This window comes from Castor canadensis, chromosome 7 (genome assembly GCF_047511655.1).
Source record: "Castor canadensis chromosome 7, mCasCan1.hap1v2, whole genome shotgun sequence".
NCBI classification, from domain to species: Eukaryota; Metazoa; Chordata; class Mammalia; order Rodentia; family Castoridae; genus Castor; species Castor canadensis.
Genome location: NC_133392.1, coordinates 12,355,996 through 12,375,092, shown reverse-complemented (window position 1 = coordinate 12,375,092; position 19,097 = coordinate 12,355,996). Strand labels below are relative to the sequence as shown.

General features: G+C 45.6%; 1 protein-coding gene across 3 annotated transcripts in view; it reads left to right on the top strand.

The window, feature by feature from the left end:
* The window catches only part of Grk5 (G protein-coupled receptor kinase 5), a 193,247-nt gene that overhangs the window by 26,489 nt on the left and 147,661 nt on the right, over positions 1-19,097 (top strand). The window contains exon 2 of one of the 3 annotated variants that reach the window (XM_074078205.1): positions 13,537-13,674. The exons of the other annotated variants lie outside the window; for them this stretch is intronic. Coding sequence (XP_073934306.1) covers positions 13,671-13,674 — 4 coding nt within the window. The 5' untranslated portion in view covers positions 13,537-13,670. The remainder of the gene's footprint in view (positions 1-13,536; positions 13,675-19,097) is intronic. 3 annotated transcript variants of the gene reach the window in all.

The following is a 19,097-nucleotide window of genomic DNA, read 5'->3' as shown; positions in this document are numbered from 1 at the left end:
AATGAAAGGGTATTGAGCCCTCTACTGTGCCCAGGCATTGGATGGCCAGGCAGACATGGTATTCCCTTGTCATGGAACTGGCCTCCTTGAGAGGTAGCCTACAAATGACATAAGTGTAGGGGAGGAAGCAACTTTGTCCTCTACCCTCTTAGGTTCAGCAGTTGAGGGCTACAAATGATTGACAAGAGAAAAAAATCAAAAGGGGTTTGATTCATACTTAGGCATGGAGATTCAGAAAGAAATGTGGCCCAGGAAGGTGGTTAGAATTTGGGGCTTCTGTACCATCTTAGGCCAGGCAAAGGAAAAGGGGATTGGGGCTTCTAAGGACTAGGCAAATGATGAGAAGGTAACTGGAAGGAATGTATGGTAAGTCAGGGTTGTTCAGTAAGTAAGAGTTGTCTCAGGTGCTGAGAGCTGTCTTGTTCTCTCCCTGCTGTGGGAGAGGGAGCAATCTTTACAAATGGAAATTTATGTCCTGCTTTTAAGCAGAAAATGGAAGGGCACAGTGCTAATTGCTTTCAGCTCAAAATAATCCTTATGTCAAAATGGGGTGGCATATTCTGGTCTCCTTCAATAGTAATTTACATGCTATTAGAGAAAAATAAAGACTAAGAGACCAAAAATTGAGCACTGAGCAGAAAAGTTTTACTAGATCTGGGTGGGGAGCCAGATCTAGCATGGGGTCTGGGCTCTGAGGGATGAAGTCTGGGCATGGAAGAAATGTGTAGGTTTTGCATAGCTCAGAGCCCACCAGCTGTGTCCCATTGACACTAGGAAGGCAGTCTCTCTGAGCATTGGCCCTGGCTGGCTGTACTCCTCTGTTTACAGGGCTATCCTGGCACAGTGGTGCCCAGCTGTGTCTGCTACACAAAAGATATGCCAAGTCAGGATTGTGGCACCCAGTAAAGTCTTTACTTAGGTAAATGGGCTAAGGAGCCAGGTCAGGTTTGCCTTATCTGCTTGAAAATGAAAGTTACTAAAATAATATAGAAACGTGAAAAATAATATGCGAACTCTTAAATGCAAGGAATAGAACATTAAAAAATTCCAACTGTAGTACTCAGAAATCCTTTGGCAGTACATGATAGAAACTTAAATTTAATTAGTCTAAATAAAAATGAGAATTTGTGGACTCATATGTCTGAGGATCTAGATGTATTCCTGGATTTCTGAATCCAAGGATTCAAACAATGTCCCTGGGGTTCTTCCTGTCACCATCTCTCAGCTTTGTTTGTCCTTCCTCCACTTACTTCTTGGCTGGGCCAGGGGGTCAAATGGCAGCTGGTTTAACAACTCCAAGGCAACAGAGCATCTTTTCTGAGGCCAGCAGGAAGTCCTGCAAGGGATCAGCATTTGCTTGCTCCATGGTTGGAATTGGAGGGAGGGAAGAAAAGATGGGTTCATGTGCAATAGCTGTCAATGAAGCAGGAGTGAAGGAAACCCAAGCAAGAATGAGGCCACTCTTGGGGGCAACCCAGAGACCCGTCTGGAACTCACCTGCCTGGTGATAAGGGATTGGATTTTAAAGTTGATTTTACTTTAAAAAAATCACACTATTTAAAAGATGGGAGGGGGTGGGGGCAGGGGGAAGAAATGACACAAGCCTTGTATGCACATATGAATAATAAAAGAAAAAAAAATCCGACACAAAAAAATAAAAAAATAAAAAATAAAAGAGAATAATCTGACTTAGAGGAGCCCTTCCTGTCACATTCCTGTAACCAGAGTTCTAGGTCAGAGCCCTGACCCCAAGAGTTTCACATGTCAAGGCCCGGCCACTCCCTCCATGGTGCCAAAGTGATGAAGGGCAGAGAAAGATTTATTATGTGACATGGTAAGAGGCAAAGTAAGAATTTCAGCCCATCTTTGGGGTACAGATAAGAGCTTTAGGTTTAAATAGAGGAAGAATTGGGGCCGAGGGGAGAAAGGTATGTATAATTATGAAACTGTCCTGGTCACAGGTGTGGTCTGGTGGTTAGAGGTGATTAGAGGTGTGGTTCGGTTGGTTTTCTCAGGATTAGTCAGACAGGGACTGGTCACAATAAGAAGTCATTGTGGACTGCAGGGCAGCTTCACCTTTATCCATCTGTCCTAAAATGAGTACTGAGGAAGCTGTACAGAAGAACAGCTTAGAATGATGATAGATACAAAATGGAGGCAGGGATGCCAAGCTTTCCTCCTGCTTTTAGTTACTCTTTGGGCATTTTCGGGTCCAAGTGCAGAGTCAGTGCTTTTTAGTAAAAGCAGTTTCTAAGTACCTGTTATAGGGCCAAAGTCTACATACACTTTTAAGCCTTTATCATATACTTCAGGGATTAGTGCACATTGTCTGCAAGGGGTAGATAATCAGTGTTTTAGACTGTGGGCCATATGGACTCTGATGAAGCCACTCAACTCAAAAGCTCAAAATGGTGTGGTTATGTGCCAATAAAATTTTATTTATCAAAACTAATGTACAGCAAGATTTGGCCCACAGATATCTTGACAACCCTTTGACATAGATATGAGAGAAATTTTTATATTCTTTGTGTGTGTGTGGGGGGGGTGTTGGGGGATCAATTCCGGGGCCTCTTGCTGAAAATTATATATTCTAATAGGCTGGGGAGATACTGATCTAAATTGTATATTTGTACATCACTTTTTTTTTTTTGGCGGTATGGGGGTTTGAACTCAAGGCCTCATACTTGCTAAGCAGGTACTCAACCATTTGAGCCACTCTACCAGCCCTACACCACATATCTGATAAGGGGTTAATATCCAAAAAATAATAGCTGGGGCATAGCTCAAGTGGTATTTTTACCTAGTAAGCACAGGTTCTGGCTTCATTTCCCAGTAACACACACACACACACACACACACACACACACACACACACACACAAAATATATAAGGAATACCCACAACTCAGTAACAAAAGCCAAATAACTTGATTAAAAAATGGGCAAAGTAGTTGGACAGACATTTCCCCAAAGAAGATGTAAGTGATCTACAGGTATGTGAAAAAAGATGATTAATTCCTTAATTAATCATCAAGGAAATGCAAGTTAAAATGACAACAACTTATCACCTCATTCCTGTTAGATGGCCATTACCAAAAGCAAATGAACATAAAATGATAAGTGTTGGCAAAGATGTGGAGAGATTGAAACTCTGTACATTGTTGGTAGGTGTCAAATGGTGCAGATGCTGTGGAAAATAGTATGGAGTTTCCTTACAGAAAGACCATAACTGCCTGATTCCATTCATATGAGGAATTTACAGAATGGTGGTTACAAGGGCCTGCAGGGAGAGGGCAATGTGAGGAGTTGCTGTCCATGGGTTTCAGTTTTAGAAGGTGAAAACGTTTTAGAGACTTGCTGGATAACATTGAGTTTCTAATTGTAAGAATTCTGTATTGAACATCAAAAAATTTAAGGGGTAGACCTCACTTTTTTTTTTAACCACTGCCATGTATGTATATGAAATAAAGTTAATTCATAACAGTTTATTTTTTGTTCCTAATGTGGTGAATATTTAGAAAACATAAGATTGATCCTATCACAAAAGTGAGGAATTAGGAATGCCTGGTTTGAAGGGATAATGTTCTATCACAAATTAACCTACTGGGGATGTCCATCAAGGCCACATCCACAATGAGATGGCCCAGTTCACACTTTGGCCATTAGAGTTTTGTCTTACTGTTTTGGCAATGCATGAAGTTATGTCACAGGTTTGGGATTAGTGTGCCATGTCTAGTTGAGGTCAAAGCTCTCTCTACACCCTCCAAACCAGGTGTTGCTTGGGACTGAAACCATTCATTGTTTGGGCAACAGAAGGCCCTCACAGCCCTGATGGGAAGGTCACCTGAGAAGGGCTGTCTCTCCGATTTGCATTTTCAGCACCTTCAGCCTCTGCCTCTGCCAGCTGCTGTTTTAACTGGCACAGGGGTGCTGGCCAAGAGCCCCCTGGGGTCTGTCCAGAATTGAGATTGGATCTGGGTCCCTGGGGTCAGATCCAGGCACTCGGCCTGGCTGGGGAGGTAGGATTCAGACCCTCTGTTTTCTGCAGCAGTTTAGATGGATGCAGAGGCAGCCTGGAGCTTGCGGCCTGTGTGACTGTCCTAGGGCATCAGACTCCAGGCCAGGAAAGGGCGGAAACTCTGAGAACATTCCATTTGAATAAGATGCATTTAATAAGAGCAATGGAAAATGGCAAACCTGGCTTGGGGAAAGGGAATGTGCTCTTTCATGTAAAACAAACAAACAAAAAATGTGACTGTGGGAAGCTTCCAACAAAATAAAATGACCTGGAGGCTGGATTTAAGAATTGGCATGGAGGGAAATCTCATTTCCCCGGTGATGACTCCCCCTTCAGCTATGCTCATGCCGGTGCAGCAAACCAAAATAACTTCATATATGAGAGTTTCTGTAGCCAGGAAAGCTGAGCCTGGACTATCACACAACAGAGGAAAACCTTGGCAGCTGTGTTTATGACCTATGTCCTTGGTTTGAAGGTTGATTGTGTCTTCAGAAGGTTAGGTCACACCTAGGTGCAATTTAAAAAATCACTGTAGATTGTCAGTCGTAGCTGTGTTTACTTTGTGTCATTTGTGCCACCTTTGTTTGTTTGTTTTTCTGTCTGGGAAGAATGTCTTTGTCCGGTCATAATAAATTGGAACCAGCTTTTGTTTAGATTGGGGTACGTAGAAACTGCTTAGAGTGCTTGAGGTATGTTTCCAAATGGGGTTTTGTAACTAGGACTTTAATTTTTCTTTCTTTTATTTCACAAGAGAGAGAAAAATGCATGTGGGATGTAAAAGACCTGAATTGTAGAGCTGTGTACATACAGAGGCAAGCATGAAAGTCTCCATCTGCCCTTCCTGGCTGCTGACATTTGGGGTATTCTTTCCAGGCCTCTTTCTAAGTATCTACTGTTCATATATGTGTGAACATGTGTATAAATATGTATATTATACACAATAACTTTATCCCTCTCTCCCCCACCAGTGCTGGGGATGAAAGCTAGGGTTTCCCACATGCTAGGCAAGTGCTCTACCACTGAACCACATCCCTAGTGCTGGCTTTATTACAGATACCTAATAGGGGCTTGCTGTGCATGTTGATACACAACTTGCTTTTGTTCACTTAAGTGTGCAGAGCTCCATCGGATCAGCCTGAAATTGTTTGGCTTTTACTGCTCCACAGCATTCCATAATATGAATTCCATTCACCATTCATAATTTATTGAACTGTTTCCTTACTCTTGGGTCTCCTGCTTGAAAAGCAAGTGTTCTACTGCCCCCAGGCCTTCCTTTCTTTTCTTCCTTCCTTCCTTACTTACTTCCTTCTTTCCTTCCTCCCTCTGACTCACCCTCCCTCCCTCCCTTTTCCAGTGCTAGGATCAAACCCAGGGCCTTGCAGATGCTAGGCAAATGGTCTTCTACTGAGTTACATCACTGACCCCTTTATTCTTTCATTTTTCTGTTAAATGACTTTGTGCATGTGTCCTGTGAAGCTTGGACTACCTGGCTTTGAAGCAGGATTTCTGCTGAATGATCCAGGTAAGGGTTGGCAAAGGCCACCCCACCAGATCCACCCTCCTTGTTGTTTTTGTATGTTCCACAAGTCAAGAATGATTTCTTCATTTTTCAATGGTTGCAAAAAAAAAAAGATAAATAGTTCCTGATACATGAAAGTTACTTGAGACTCAGTAAGTACAGTTTTGTTGGGACAGAATCATGCTCACTTGTTGACCTGTTGTCTGTGTCTGCTTTCCTGTTACTACAACAGGGTTGAGTCACTGAGGTAGAGACCATATGATCCACCTAAAATATTTACCATCTGGCCTGTTACAGAAAACATTTGCTGATCCCTGACCCAGGGTAAGTTACTAATCTCTCCATGTCTCCGCCTTCTGTTCTATAAGGTGGAGATAATAATGCCTCTGTTGTTTGGTTCTATGACTTAATCTATCAAGTCAACATCAGACGTAGAATATACCACATGTATCATATGTCAGACTGTACATAGATAAATTATATGTCAAACTTGAAGCTTTTTAAATGCTCAGTGAAGCTTAGCCTCTATTACTACTGTTACTGTCACATGCTTTAGTGCACACGTTCAAGGATATCACAGATACCTGGAAGTGGGCTTAATGGTGAAGGATGTATTGGTAGGTGTTGCCAGATTTGCTTCCAGATGGACTCCACTGACTTATACCTCTCCTTTCCTATGTTCGTGACAACTCTGGTAAGGGCTGAGGGCTTAGAAAAAAAAACTTCATCATGGAAGAGCTGTCTGACTTCTATCAGGCTCCTTAGGACCAGAATCGCCCCTCAGAGCATTGGGCCCAGACCTCGGAGTGAGTCTCCCTGGAAGGCTGTTTCCTCTAGGCAGAGCTTGCTCATCATCGTCTGTGCTCAGCCCTCTCCCTGTAATTTTCATTTTGCAGATGAAGAAGCTGAGAGTCTCAGAGAAATTGAGCTCACTTAAAATCTGAAAGCTAAATGCAGAAGTGGGATTTGAACCAACTCATGATACTTTCTGCTTCACCCTTCCCCACTTCCAGAGAGGTGGAAGGATCTGTCAGACATACTACATTTTCTGTCTGCACATCTCCATCTTGATAACTGGGTCGGAGCTACACAAAAAAGTGAAGTGAGCTCTGGAGGACATGACTTAGTCACGGCCTGTGTTTCTCTCCTCAGTGCATGTGCTGTGTGTTTGCTATCCCAACTGCTTCATCTGTGTTGCTCAGTCATGCTGGGAATGAGGCAGTTCTAACAGATAACCCTTCTTGGGGCAAAATGTCTATTCTTAGGCCTCTCCCTGTGTGCCTATCAGGAAGGGTCTTTGCAACAGTACTTCCACTGTCCCATCAGCGTGTCTGCAAGACACAAAGCAAATTTACCCACACGTCCCTGACCTTGAGCATGAGGGAAATGTTTCTGGTTTTGTGTGTGCTTTCAGTGACGAACATTTGCATTCTTTCCTCCCCTCCCTTTTTCTTTTTTTTTTTTCACATTGACATTAATAAACAAAATGCTGCTTGCCCCAAAACTGTTTGACTTTAAAACTTGGACTCTTAAATTTGCATAGACAGTAGTTCTCTACCAGGAATGTGAAACATTTGACAGAATTTCCTGAAGGAACAATGAGCCATGATTCCATAATTAAAACCACATTAAAACAAATGTGGACAGACCCTGCAAGACTACCTCTTATTTACCCACATTTTGAAGGCTGCCTGAGTTGGATGTTGATGGTATCACAAGGTCTTTCTGGGGTGCTTAAACTTATTAAGGTTGCATGCTCAGAACTTCACCCTAAGCCTGTCTTTACTCTGAGCTGTTTTCCCAAAGGGTGGGCCTTTCCTGTCTGCAGCCCAGTCACTAAGAGGCATTGTAACAGAGGAAAAGCCAGCATTCCATCTGATGGGCTTTGAGTATTTATCTGGAATTGTAATTGCATATTCCCACGCTATCTTATAGGACGAAGAAAGGTGTCTGGGGAAAAGGAAGTAAAAGAAAAAACCGTCTGGAAGATAAATGCCTAAGCAGGGTTTGTTAACTTTGACACCACTGATATTTGGGGCCATGGATTTCTTTGTTGTGTGTGGGGGCTGATCTGTGCATTATAGGATGTTTAGCAGCACCCCTGGTCTTTAACCACTAGATGCAGGAGCACCCCTGTAGTTATAACAACTAAAATGTCTCCAGATTTTGCTAAATGTCCCTGAGGGCAAAATTATGAGGAAGGGGGTGTTGGGAACCACTGGGATAGATTTTGGTGGTTTTGCATCTGCACCTGCTGCGCTGCCTCATGCATCCCCAATCCTCAGTCCTTCCACCAACCATGGGCACTTTGTCTCTTTTTACCCTGCCCTCACCTCTCTGCCTTGTGCATCTGGGCAGCTGTGCCAAGTGTAACCCTGACCCAGCAGAATGAAGTAAAGCATGTTTGGGGAGTCACAGAGTCTATCTACATGGTCTGCATGGTGTGTGCATGCTGGGTAGATGTGTGGGTAGCAGACTGCCCTGGAGACAGCAGCCATTCAAGGGAAAGCATTGGTGCAGGGACTGTGGGGGAGGGTGGAGCCTGGAAGCCCCAGCTGCTGCTCCTGGGGATGTCCACAGCTGCTGCATCCTCATACTCTGATCCCAGGCAGCCCAGACCTGCAAGGGGCAGAGAGCTGTCCTTGCTATTTCCTCTTTGGGAATCCATCTGGCAGAGATGGCAAAGTTCTTGGGAGAGACTCCCAACTGGATCCCAGTGGCCAGTGTGCAGCCCTTTCCCAAGGATAGGGGTTGGGGAGGCTCTAGAAATGTCTCTTTGTGGGATGCTCTGAGCCCCAAGCCCACAGACTGAGGTATGGTGGGCTAAGCTGGTAAGGAGGAGTGCTGGTCCAGATATCTCAAGACCCTTCCACCTTCGATGGCAGCAAGGCCTTGGGTAACTAGTGTCCTTCTGGTTCTCAGGTTTCCCCACAAATCCACAATCCACCTTCCAACTATGACATTCCGCCTTTCCCTTTTCTTTTCTTTTTTTTTTTTTTTTGTGGTGGGACTGGGGTTTGAACTCATGGCTTTGCATTTGCAAAGCAGGCACTACTTAACCTCTTGAGCCACACTTCCAGTCCATTTTGCTCTCTTTTGGAGATAGGATCTCATAAACTGTTTGCCTGGCCTGGCCTGAAACAGATCCTCCAGATCTCAGTCTCCCAAGTAGCTAGGGTTACAGGTATGAGCCACTGGTGCCCAGCTCCACCCTTCTCTTTCCACCTGATTTATAGACAGAAGTGTATTGATAAGAGGTTGGAGTGCAGCAATCCAACATTCGCTTTCAGTCTTGAGTTCTTGACTCGGGGAGGGGAGGAGTCCATGAGGATCAGGCAGTGGCTATTGCCTCATAGTTATGGGTTCTAGAACAGACCCCAATAAAATAGCATTCCTCTTCCCTGATCACATTGACAGATGAGGCCACAGTGGAAGGTTTGGACTTGGGAACTTACCCAGGTTTATCTGGTTAGCCATCTTCCCCGGGGCCGGTGAATCAAGCGTCTAGAAGGCTAAGAGGCCTTGGGAAAGATGAATGACTCTGGGAAGCACAGGTCAAGGCTCCACAAAGGTAAGGTAGTTGGGCCTGGCTTTCCTTCAGTACTCCAGGCTGGCTTTGCCTGGGTCTGCTCGTCTGCTGATGAGGGCACTGCTGCCTCACCTTTTTGAGCCCTGCGCCTGCTCGGTGGAGATAGCTCAGCATGACACATTAGCGTCCAAACAACCCAGCACCCTCTGAGCTTAGCTCTTGAGATATTTGAGATACTGTGCTCTGGATGGAGTTCCCTACTCTGCGGAAAAGCATCCATGGAAGATCTCACATTCAGTGTTGCATCCGGACAGGAGTCACATCAGTTCACTGAGCTCTGCTTCACCCTACTCAGGTATCTTCACAGCCTCTGGATCCTGCCAGCCTGTGGAGAAGAGGGATAAGGCTGCCTGCCTCCTTTATTTATTTACTTATTTTAAACGAACTTTATTTTTATCTTTAAGCTGATGGCTTGGACTGTTCAGTGCAGATGCCCTATTTTACATTCACTGAGCCCAAGCCCCAAATGGCCTGTTTCCTGATGTGCTCACTAGGCACTGTCTCTTTGAGCTGGGCCAGCAGCCCAAGCTCCATCCCTGCACAGCTCCAGCTTGTTTGGAGGTTACAGCTTGCCATAAAAATGGTGTGAGTGGCCAGCACTTTCTTTGCTGTGGCTCTGGACAGCCCCGCCCAGCTCTTGGGTGGGTGGATGTGAGGCCTGAGGCCTGAGAGGGAGCTGCTGCTGCTGCGAATGATGACACAATTCTGGAAAAATGCAGCATCTCCCAGGGAGGATTTTGGAGCTCTGCTGGGGAGGGGCCTGGAGGAGTGTTTTCGCTTCAGAGGGGTGTGTGTGTATGCACATGTGTGGCCATACTTTTTTATAGGGCACACTTATTTTGATACTCATGTGGACCTTTTCTGAGCTTCTTGGGAAAAAGAGAAAGTTCAGCAAGCTGGACACCTGGTGGAAAAGCTTATGCCTTAGTTGACAGGCTTTTGAGTCTCCTCTGACATTCACCCTTAAATAAAACCAAACCATAGTGGGAGAGGATGAACCATGTGGGGGACCTACTGGGCTGGTGACTGTCCCCTGAAGTGACACTCTTGTGATTCTAAGTGACTTTGAGAAATGTTTTCAGAATCATTCAGTGCTTGAGTTGGAGGGGCCTCAAAAGTCACTGTGGCCAAGTGGCCCGTTTTGAAGAGGAAACTGAGGGCCCGGGAGAACTGTGACCTATCTAGGGCCACACAGCTAGAACTTGAATCCTTTCTTGATGTCTAGGAAAGGGTTTGGTCTATTCTTCCTTCCTTTATTTTGCAGACAGGGGTTTTATACTCTGCTCTTACTCATTCAGCAGCTCTGAGTGTCACATAGTGTTCCAGGGGCTGGTGTAGAGTGGGCGGTGAGCAGGCAGATCTGGCCCCTGTGCTCAGGGCTACATAATGTGGAAAGTGGCCTGGAATAATACAATGCACTGGGCTGTCATGAGAGTGCCAGTGTGGTGCTGACCTGGTGGGGTCATTGGAAGCCAGTGTGGGGAGGCAGAGGAGTGGGAGTCAGTGGTGAGGGACTAAGGATGTTGTTCCAACTTTGGAACCTGGCCTTAGCACCACTGTCTAGTTCCAAAATAGTTTCATCACCCCCAAAAGAAATCCCGCACCTATTAGCAGTGGCTCCTCATTTGCCTTCCTGAAGCCCCTGGCTCCCACCAGTCTGCACTCTGCCTCTGTGGATGTGCTTATTCTGGACATTTCACATAAATGGAATCTTGCAATATGGAGCCTTTTGTATCTGCCTGTTTCACTAAGCATAATGTTTTCGGGGTTCATCCATGCTGTGGCATGTGTCAGCACTGCAGCCCTCTTTGTGGGCAAGTAGCATTCCACTTTATGGACGTGCCACGTTGTGTTTAGTCCATTCACCCGTTGGTGCCCTCTTCATTATAATTCCAGCTGCAGCCCTCAATTCTCCTGGAGTTCTCTGGTGACTGTTATTTTAAGTTTCTCTAATAACACTTGAATCAACATTCTCTACCTGGTAAGCAGTATTTGACATATTTTCCAGGTGGCCACAGGAGACACTAAAGCAGTGATTCTGAACTGGCAAGACAATATTCTCCTCCCCAGCCCCCAAATCTAATATATATATATATATATATATATATATATATATATATATATGGGGGCACCATTATAGATGGGAATATGTCACTTAAGAGCACTGGGCAAGGTGGCACAGTCCACTGATGGACAGCAACTGGAGATGGGCTGCCTAAGACTTCCTCATGGCCTTGTAGCAGTGGGAATAGACTAGGGCTTAACTAGTCCAAGAGTATGTTTTGATGGCCTTGTCTAGAGTATTGTCTTTTATTTTTCCCCCTTATTTGAGATGTAATTTATATTCAATAACATTTACCTTTTAAAAGTGTGTGGCTCTGTGTGTTTTAACAAATGTGCACAGTGGTATAGCTGCTGCCACAATCAGGAACACTTTCATCCTCTTGCCCATTCCTGCAGACCCCTTTGTGGTCACCCCATACCCTGGTCCCCAGTCCTTGGCAATGACTGGTCTGTTTTCTGCCTGTTTGTCTTTACATGAATGACATAGAAAAGGAATACTACTGAATGTCTTTGAGTATGGCTTCTTTCACTTAGCACAGTTCCTTTGAGACTTGTCCCTGTTGCTGTGTGTTGGTTCCTTTTTAATTCTGAGTAGTAATCCATTGTTTATCCCTCCCCCAGTTGAAAGACATTTGGTTTCCAATTTTTGGTGATTTTCAATAAAGCTACTATGAACATTCATGGACAGCTTTTTATGTGAACAGAAGTTTTCATTTTCCTGACTAAATACCTAGGAGTGGGATGCTGGGTCATATGGTAGGTGGATAAGAATCTTCCAAGCTGTTTCCCAAAGAGCTGCCCATTTTGTGTGCCCATCAGTGATATACGAGCATTTATTTTCTCTCATTTTGTTCTTGTCCCCCAAATTCAGCAGAGCCAATAGATGCTTGTTTTTTGACTTGCAAGAACAAAGATGGCGTCTGCCTACCATACGTTTAGTTTAGGTTCCACAGAGGTGGGCTCTGAAGCAATTATATGAGTGTAAGTAGTGTATTTGGGAATGGTCCTAAGAAACACCAGCAGTGAGTGGAGAAGTGATGGGAAAAGAAAGGATGCCAGCAAAGGATGTGCCAGCAAAGCACCTTCCCATTTTGGGTAACTGGCACTCTAGCTCCCTGGGAACTGAGAAAGGGCATAGAATACTCACTGGAGTCCTCTGCCAATTACAGGGTTTCTTAAACTATTATCCATCAGTTGTCAGCTGAGGGCCGCTGCAGGCAATCCTTCAATTCCCTGGTGCTCCCAGCCTGCCCTGGTATAGAGAGAGCTGGCTTTGGCAGCTGGAGTCGCATGCAGTAAAGGTCATTTGGAAGTCCAGCCCAAGTGTGGCAGGGATGAGCGCTTTCCTCAGATAACAGACAATTCCTTCCATCTGCTTTCCATGCTCCCCCTTTCCCTGTGGCTTTGTCCATTGGTGGGTTCTTTCTCTGCCTTAACATTTCTGCTTATCCTGTGTCTCTTACGCCCCCACTACCAGCTGACTTCCGACCCCACCCAGGGAGGTATTGGTGAGTGAGTTATTACTGCCTTTCTGTTGAACTGAGGAGTCCAGGTCATCCGTGGTCACTCTGGCCATCTGGTTAGGTGGCCTGTCCTGGGCCATGAGCCATGATTGGCAAGGTGTGTCAGAGAGCCAAGAGCAGTGCTGTCCAATAGAATCTTCTGCAACGAGGAAGCTGCTGACCATCACGGTAGCTGTTAACTAGCTTGGAGTGTGTCTCCAAGGAATTGAATTTTTAATGTACTTTAATTTTAATTAAGATTAAAATTCATATAGCCTCATGTGGCTAGTGGCTACTATAGTGGGCAGAATAGTTTTAGAACATGGTTCCAGAAGTAGCCTTGGCCTTTTCTCTCCAAAATACAATGTGATGCAGCACTCTGTGGAGATCAGTTTTTTTAAAGATCCAATTAATACCTGATTTGGAATCTTGTGATTCTAACTCTTTTAAACTCTTTATCTTTTTAGCCATTTGCTTTAAAAATTGGAAATGTCTGGCTAGGTGTAGTGGTGCGTGTCTGTAATCCCAGCTACTTGGGAGGCAGAGGCCAGAGGATCTGAAGTGCAAGGCCAGCCAGGCCAAAGTTATTAAGATATTACCTCAAAATCAAAGGGGTTGGGGTGTGACTCAAGTGTAGAGTGTTTGCCTAGTATGTTCAGGGCCTGGGTTTAATCCCCAGTACTCCAAAAAAAAAAAAAAAAAGAGGAAATGTTATCATTTTAGGTAAGGAAGTTAAAATTGAACCAGTAAGATGTGTATGAAGTTTCCTTTGACATATTTGCACTTTTAATTTCAGGAACTCACTCTTCCTTTGCACATTTATGCTTCACCTCTTGTGTTGTCAGGTGTATGTGCATGAGTTGCTGATTCCTTCCCCTTCCACATGGAGACACTTGGCAGCTGATGGAGCCCACCTGAAAGTAGGGTCGAGGTTGTCTCTTGGAACTAGGAAGCATGGAGATATCCCAGACCCCAGCCCATGAGTGAGTTCCTGAAATCAGATGCTACACAAATGTCTTGAGCTTCTGTTTCACTGTTTCTTTGCCTTGGCTTCAGAAGGTGACTGAGAGACGACTGATAAGCATTATTTTGGAGTCCCCGTGATGGGTGGAGCTTCGAGGAGCCTTGTGCAGGGAGGCAGGGAACCAGAGATCCTACTCAAACTGTGCCACAGTTCTTGTGGTCTTTAGCAAGGCACTGTGTTTTTCTGAGCATTGTTTTCTTCATTTGTGAGTAGGAGGTTTGATTAGATCTTCTCTTAATCAATGTCCCATGAGACATCATTGCAGGAGATGTTGATAGGTGTGTCTGAGAAGCACGGTTCCATGGTCAAATATGTTAGGAAATATTTCTTACTATATCTCCTCTCAGAGTCACAATGCACATGCATTCTTCCCCCTGCCCAGAGTTGGAAATCGAACCCAGGGCTCTGAGCATGCTAGGCAAGTGCTCTACCACTGAATCACACCTCTGGCCCTTGATAAACATTTTATATCAAAGGCTCTAAGAAGTCCTACAAAAGAATGAAAAAGATCTTTTCACTATATAAAGACTTCTTTGAGCTTTGAGCAGGGAATAACTGTTTTTTTGTTTTTTTTTTTTTTGGTAGAACGTTGGTATTTTCTAGAATACCATTCTATAGGCTCATCAGCTTGGGGAGACAGAATTTGGCTATGTACCCCAGGCTAGTCTTGAACTCAAGATCCTCCTGCCTCAGCCTACTGAGTCCTATGATCAGTCATTCATGACTAGCCAGCTCAAATTTTCTAACTTAAAAGTGTAACTGTTTTTGGCTAGAGGGGAAATTAAGTCTCTTGTTGGTCATGTTCTTAGTTTTCCTCTCCTTTCCTCACTTCTTTCTCCTTTCTCTTCCCTTCTTCCCAAGTATTTAAATCTAATGGATTAATTACTATGGGTCTTTTCCATAACTCATGTCACACACATCTTGAGAGAAGAGACAGATGGCAGGCAAGAGGCAAGTCAGAGAGAGGCTGACAGAGTTGCTTTTCTCAGATTTGACAGAACCTCTCAGGAGGTTCTGTCTGTTATCACAGTGAGCTGCTTGCATGCCACCTTGAGGGCTCACTGTGGGCATCTACATCTTGTTGCTGTGTCATTTTGTAGCCTGGCTCTTCTGAAGTCCAAGAAACTATGCAAGAAGACTGTGATTAGGTACAGCTCTTCCTATTTCTAGTGACAGAAGCTCAACGTCAGCTAGCTTAAGTACACAAACAAACAAACCGAGGAAATTTGTTGGCCCATATGTCTGGGAAGTTTAGTCCTGGGCGGGGCTCATGTGATGTCATCTGGTGTTTGTCTCATTCTATTTCCTCTCGAAGTTTCTGGTTCTGCTTCTTTCTGTTGTTGGCTTCTTTCTCTCCTGCTCCAGCTCGTCATTTCCCCTTCATAGGAAAGATGGCCAGCTGCTGTATGTCCTTAAGCCTTGACTTTGTACTTTAGCCTCTGGAACTGTGAGCAATAACTTCCTGTTGTGTAAGCTCCCAGTGTGCAGTGCTTTGCTATGGCAGCTCTGGTGACCAAGACAGTTGGGTGCTTGACCACCACTGAAGTACCTGGGTTCTGCCAAGGTAGAAGCAAAGAGCCCCTCTAGAAAGCAATGCATAGCTCCAGACATTCTGGGTCCTCCAGGAGATCCCTGGCCCTGCAAATCGTAATCTAGAGCACTGGCTGTATCCCCTCAGCTGCTTGCATTTCAAGGAGGCTTCTGAGGCTGCCTGGGGCAGGTCTCTGCCAAGGGCTGAAGTCTGGGCCCTGAGGTCTGCATTAGGTCCTGTCTTTAGGCACCAAATTATCTTGTTTCCCTCTCTGGGCCCAGCAGAGAGGTTCTTTGAGGAGCCCCCCTCACCCCATGGAGTCCAGGACGACCTAGCGACAGAGGACTTCCCGAGCTTATCCCAGGATGTCCTGAGGTGAGGCAGTTGTGCTTCACCTTGTCCTAGGGAAGTTTGTTTGATGATGCTGCAGCCCTGAGCTGTCTGATTTTTAACCTACTTTTAGAAACAATGCCCTTCCCGAATGTTCAGCCACCTTCCAACCAGCTTTTCCTCCCCTTTTATGACTTGTGTGTTTTTAAGGGTGAGGAAGTTAAATAGTAAGGACAGAGGGTCGCCAAGGGAGCATGCTATCTATCTAGCCCTTGCAACTGGGGTAGGAGGCAGAGAAGGTGGATTCATCATAGCTCTTTCTCCTATTTTGTGGTGGAAGAAGCCAAGGGTCTTTTCCTTCTCTTTCCCCAGGTGTGGATTGGGCTGGATGATGTGGTGGGGTGGGCTGGGGACATATATTTTGTTTCCTGGCACTGGTGTGGATGGCACTTGTTAGTTCACCAGTCATAATTGCTGAACACTGGGCTCCTGGCTCCTCACCATGACCAGGTGAAGATTCCCATGCTCAGTAAGGCAACCCTCCCCATAGGGTGGCAAGGGGCTAGAGGCTGCACTGACGTCTGTGATTTAGGGAGTGAGGAGAGGGGCAAGTAGAGACATAGAGCACTGTGCCAGTCTTGGTCCTACAGCAAGTACGCCCAGCCATGGTGGCCTGAACTGTCCTCCATAAAATGAAGGGGTCAGATCAGATGCCTCATTCTTGCTGGGCTGGTGCTCCACTACTTGAGATGTATGCCCCCAGCCCTTTTTACTTTACTTATTTTTCAGGTAGGGTCCCATGTTTTTGTCCGGTGTAACTTCAGACTAAGATCCTCCTACATAGATCCTCCTTTGTAGCTAAGATGAGAGGCATATGCCACCATGCCCAGGTTATTGACTGAGATGGGGGTCTTGCCAACTCTTTTATCTGGGCTGACCTCAAACCTTGATTCTCCATACCTCTTCCTCCTGAGTAGCTAGAATTGTGGTGTGCGCCACCCACCAGACTTGGAGTGGTTTGACAAGGACCTCACCTGCTCAGACACACAAATGGTGATGTGGGATTTGGGAGGCTGACAGTGGTTCTCCCTAGCTCCCCTGCCAGGCCAGGCCCAAACTCAAGAGGCTGCCTCCCAGGATATGGGCCCACGAGGAGAGCCAAATCAGACTGGTTTCTGCAGACAGAGGAAGAAGAGGGCAGAATGCCTCATTTTTGCTGATCCCCAGTGCAGTCTTTGGGGTCCAGCAGGGTTGGGACCTCCAGGTTTGTTGCAAGGTGGCAAAGAACAAGGTAGAGCCCATGGTATTAACTCAGTCCCTCTTTTGGACACAGGCTGCCCCATGCCTCTCTCTGCCTCCATAGATGGAGAAATCTATGCATTTGTTTTTTCTCTCTCATCTACTTCTGAAGCAGCAGGTGGGAGAATTGAACCAACGAAGTCAATTTTAGCATCACCTTTATATTAATTTGAGAACACATAATTCCATAATTCAATAATTTAAAAACCTGGCCATGTATGATTGTGCACACCTCTAATACTTCAGCTACTTGGACGTAGGAGAATTTCGAATTGGAAGATGGCCTGGGTAAAGTTAGTGAGACCCTATCTCAGAACTAAATAAAAAAGGGCTGGGGTCATCTGCTTAGTCAGCACATGGCCCTGAATTAAAACCCTAGTACTGCACTCCCCCACAAAAAAACAAACCAAACCTCAATGTAGTGTTTTTCTGTGCAAAGTAGATTCATTATTTAGGAAGCCCCACCTTGGCTTCCTACTGCCTTTGAGCAGCCCATGGAGCTGGTGTCTGAGGACCTGCCACAGCTGGCGCCACGTCCCTTTCACTCCTTCATTGCACAAGAGGGGTGTGTGTAGTGGTGAGGCCAGACAGCCTGGGCTGGAATCTTCCCTCCTCTGGGAGTCAGTTAGGATAATTGGCAATTTATGTAATTTCTCTGAGCCTCTGTGTTTTCATGTATAAAATGGGCATAATAATAGGGTTGTTGAGATTTGTATCACCAACACTTGGCAGGTAGTGAGTGCTGAGCACTTGCCATTGTAGGAGTAGTTAGTGTGACAGGTAGTTTTCGGTGATAGTCATCCACATTGTCACCATCATCATTATGTCACCATTTTAGGGCACTTAGGAGAGACGGAATAATGTGTCCCTATGAATTGACATCTGGGACCTGACCCAGATCTTTGGTCTGCAGGTGGGATCAACTTGTGTCTCTCTGTGGGTGACTTGGGAATGGTTAACACCAGCCACCCTCACCCCTGGGCTGAGAGGTCTCCTTTCAGACAGGGCATTGTCTAGCCTTTCCTCAGGGTAGAATTGCAGGCCTTGGCCACTGGCTGATTATAACTGTCTTACCTCACACCAGACTCTTCCAGGTAACTTTGTTCCCTAATAGAAACACAGAAATAAGCCAGCATATTTCTGAACAAAGAGGGACTTTTCACAGGAAGTTAGACAACCTAACAAGTTATCCCCGGTGGTTGAAGCGTGTGGCCCCTTCTCTGACAATTAGGGTGACTTTGCCGCAGAACAATAGACAATAGTCATGCGCTTCCCGTGAGGAGGAAAAATGGGTATACAGGTGGGTGTCTGGAGCCCCATTCCCATGGAAGGGATTTCCTGAGTGTCTTGTAGCCCCTTAACATGTGCCCAAGGATCTTGTTCAGCCCTGTACAAGAGCAACAAGGGCTGGCCTCCCGAGGCTTCCTGTGGTGCAGACGTGTTCAGAGAGCATTACAGACTTTAATCCTGGAGAGGCAATCAGGGCTGACACAAGTTGCTGATTCGGCTCTTCAGGCCTCCCTCTCAGAACGATCAGCTCTGGGCCTTGGGTGTTGACCTTTGTAAGTGAGGGCCTTGCTGGCCCTGCCTTGCCCTGCCAGCTGCCCCTGTGCCAATCTGCCCTGTGTGTCTGCTCCTGCCATTGAGCCTCTGTTGAGTTCCTTGAATGTACCTGGAACCCCTTCTCCCCTGTCCTCTACTATTCAATTCTTCCTTGACCTGAAAGGTCTGGCACAAACATCACTTCCTCAGGGTGGCCTGCATTTGCTGTCCAGAGCAGTCGGCCTCCTTTGAAGCCACTGCTGGCACATTATTCTTCATTGCAGCCCTCTTTCCTTTTCTTCACGGCCAGAGTTCAACAGAATTGGTCATGGCATATTCACCATGCTGTCCTTCCCTGGCTGGACCATCTCTGTCAGGTGAGTGTGGCCCTGTCATGTTGCCCATAGCTTTCCTTGCTAAAGACCATCAGCTGGGGCCAGAGTCTAGAGATTTTAGCATTTTCTTGGGAGAAGTGTGAAGTTGAGAGGTAAATATGGCTTTTTTTTAAGTAAAACAATAGACATGTTCCTTCCAGCAGCAAAAACCTCAGTGTGCTTGGCACACTAGTTCAAAGATGGGGTTAAAAAAAAAACCTACTGAGTTCTTAAAAAAGTTCTGGAAATTTCATCTTTAAGTGAAATGGGCCTCCAGAGGAACACAAGAGTGGAATTTGAACTCTC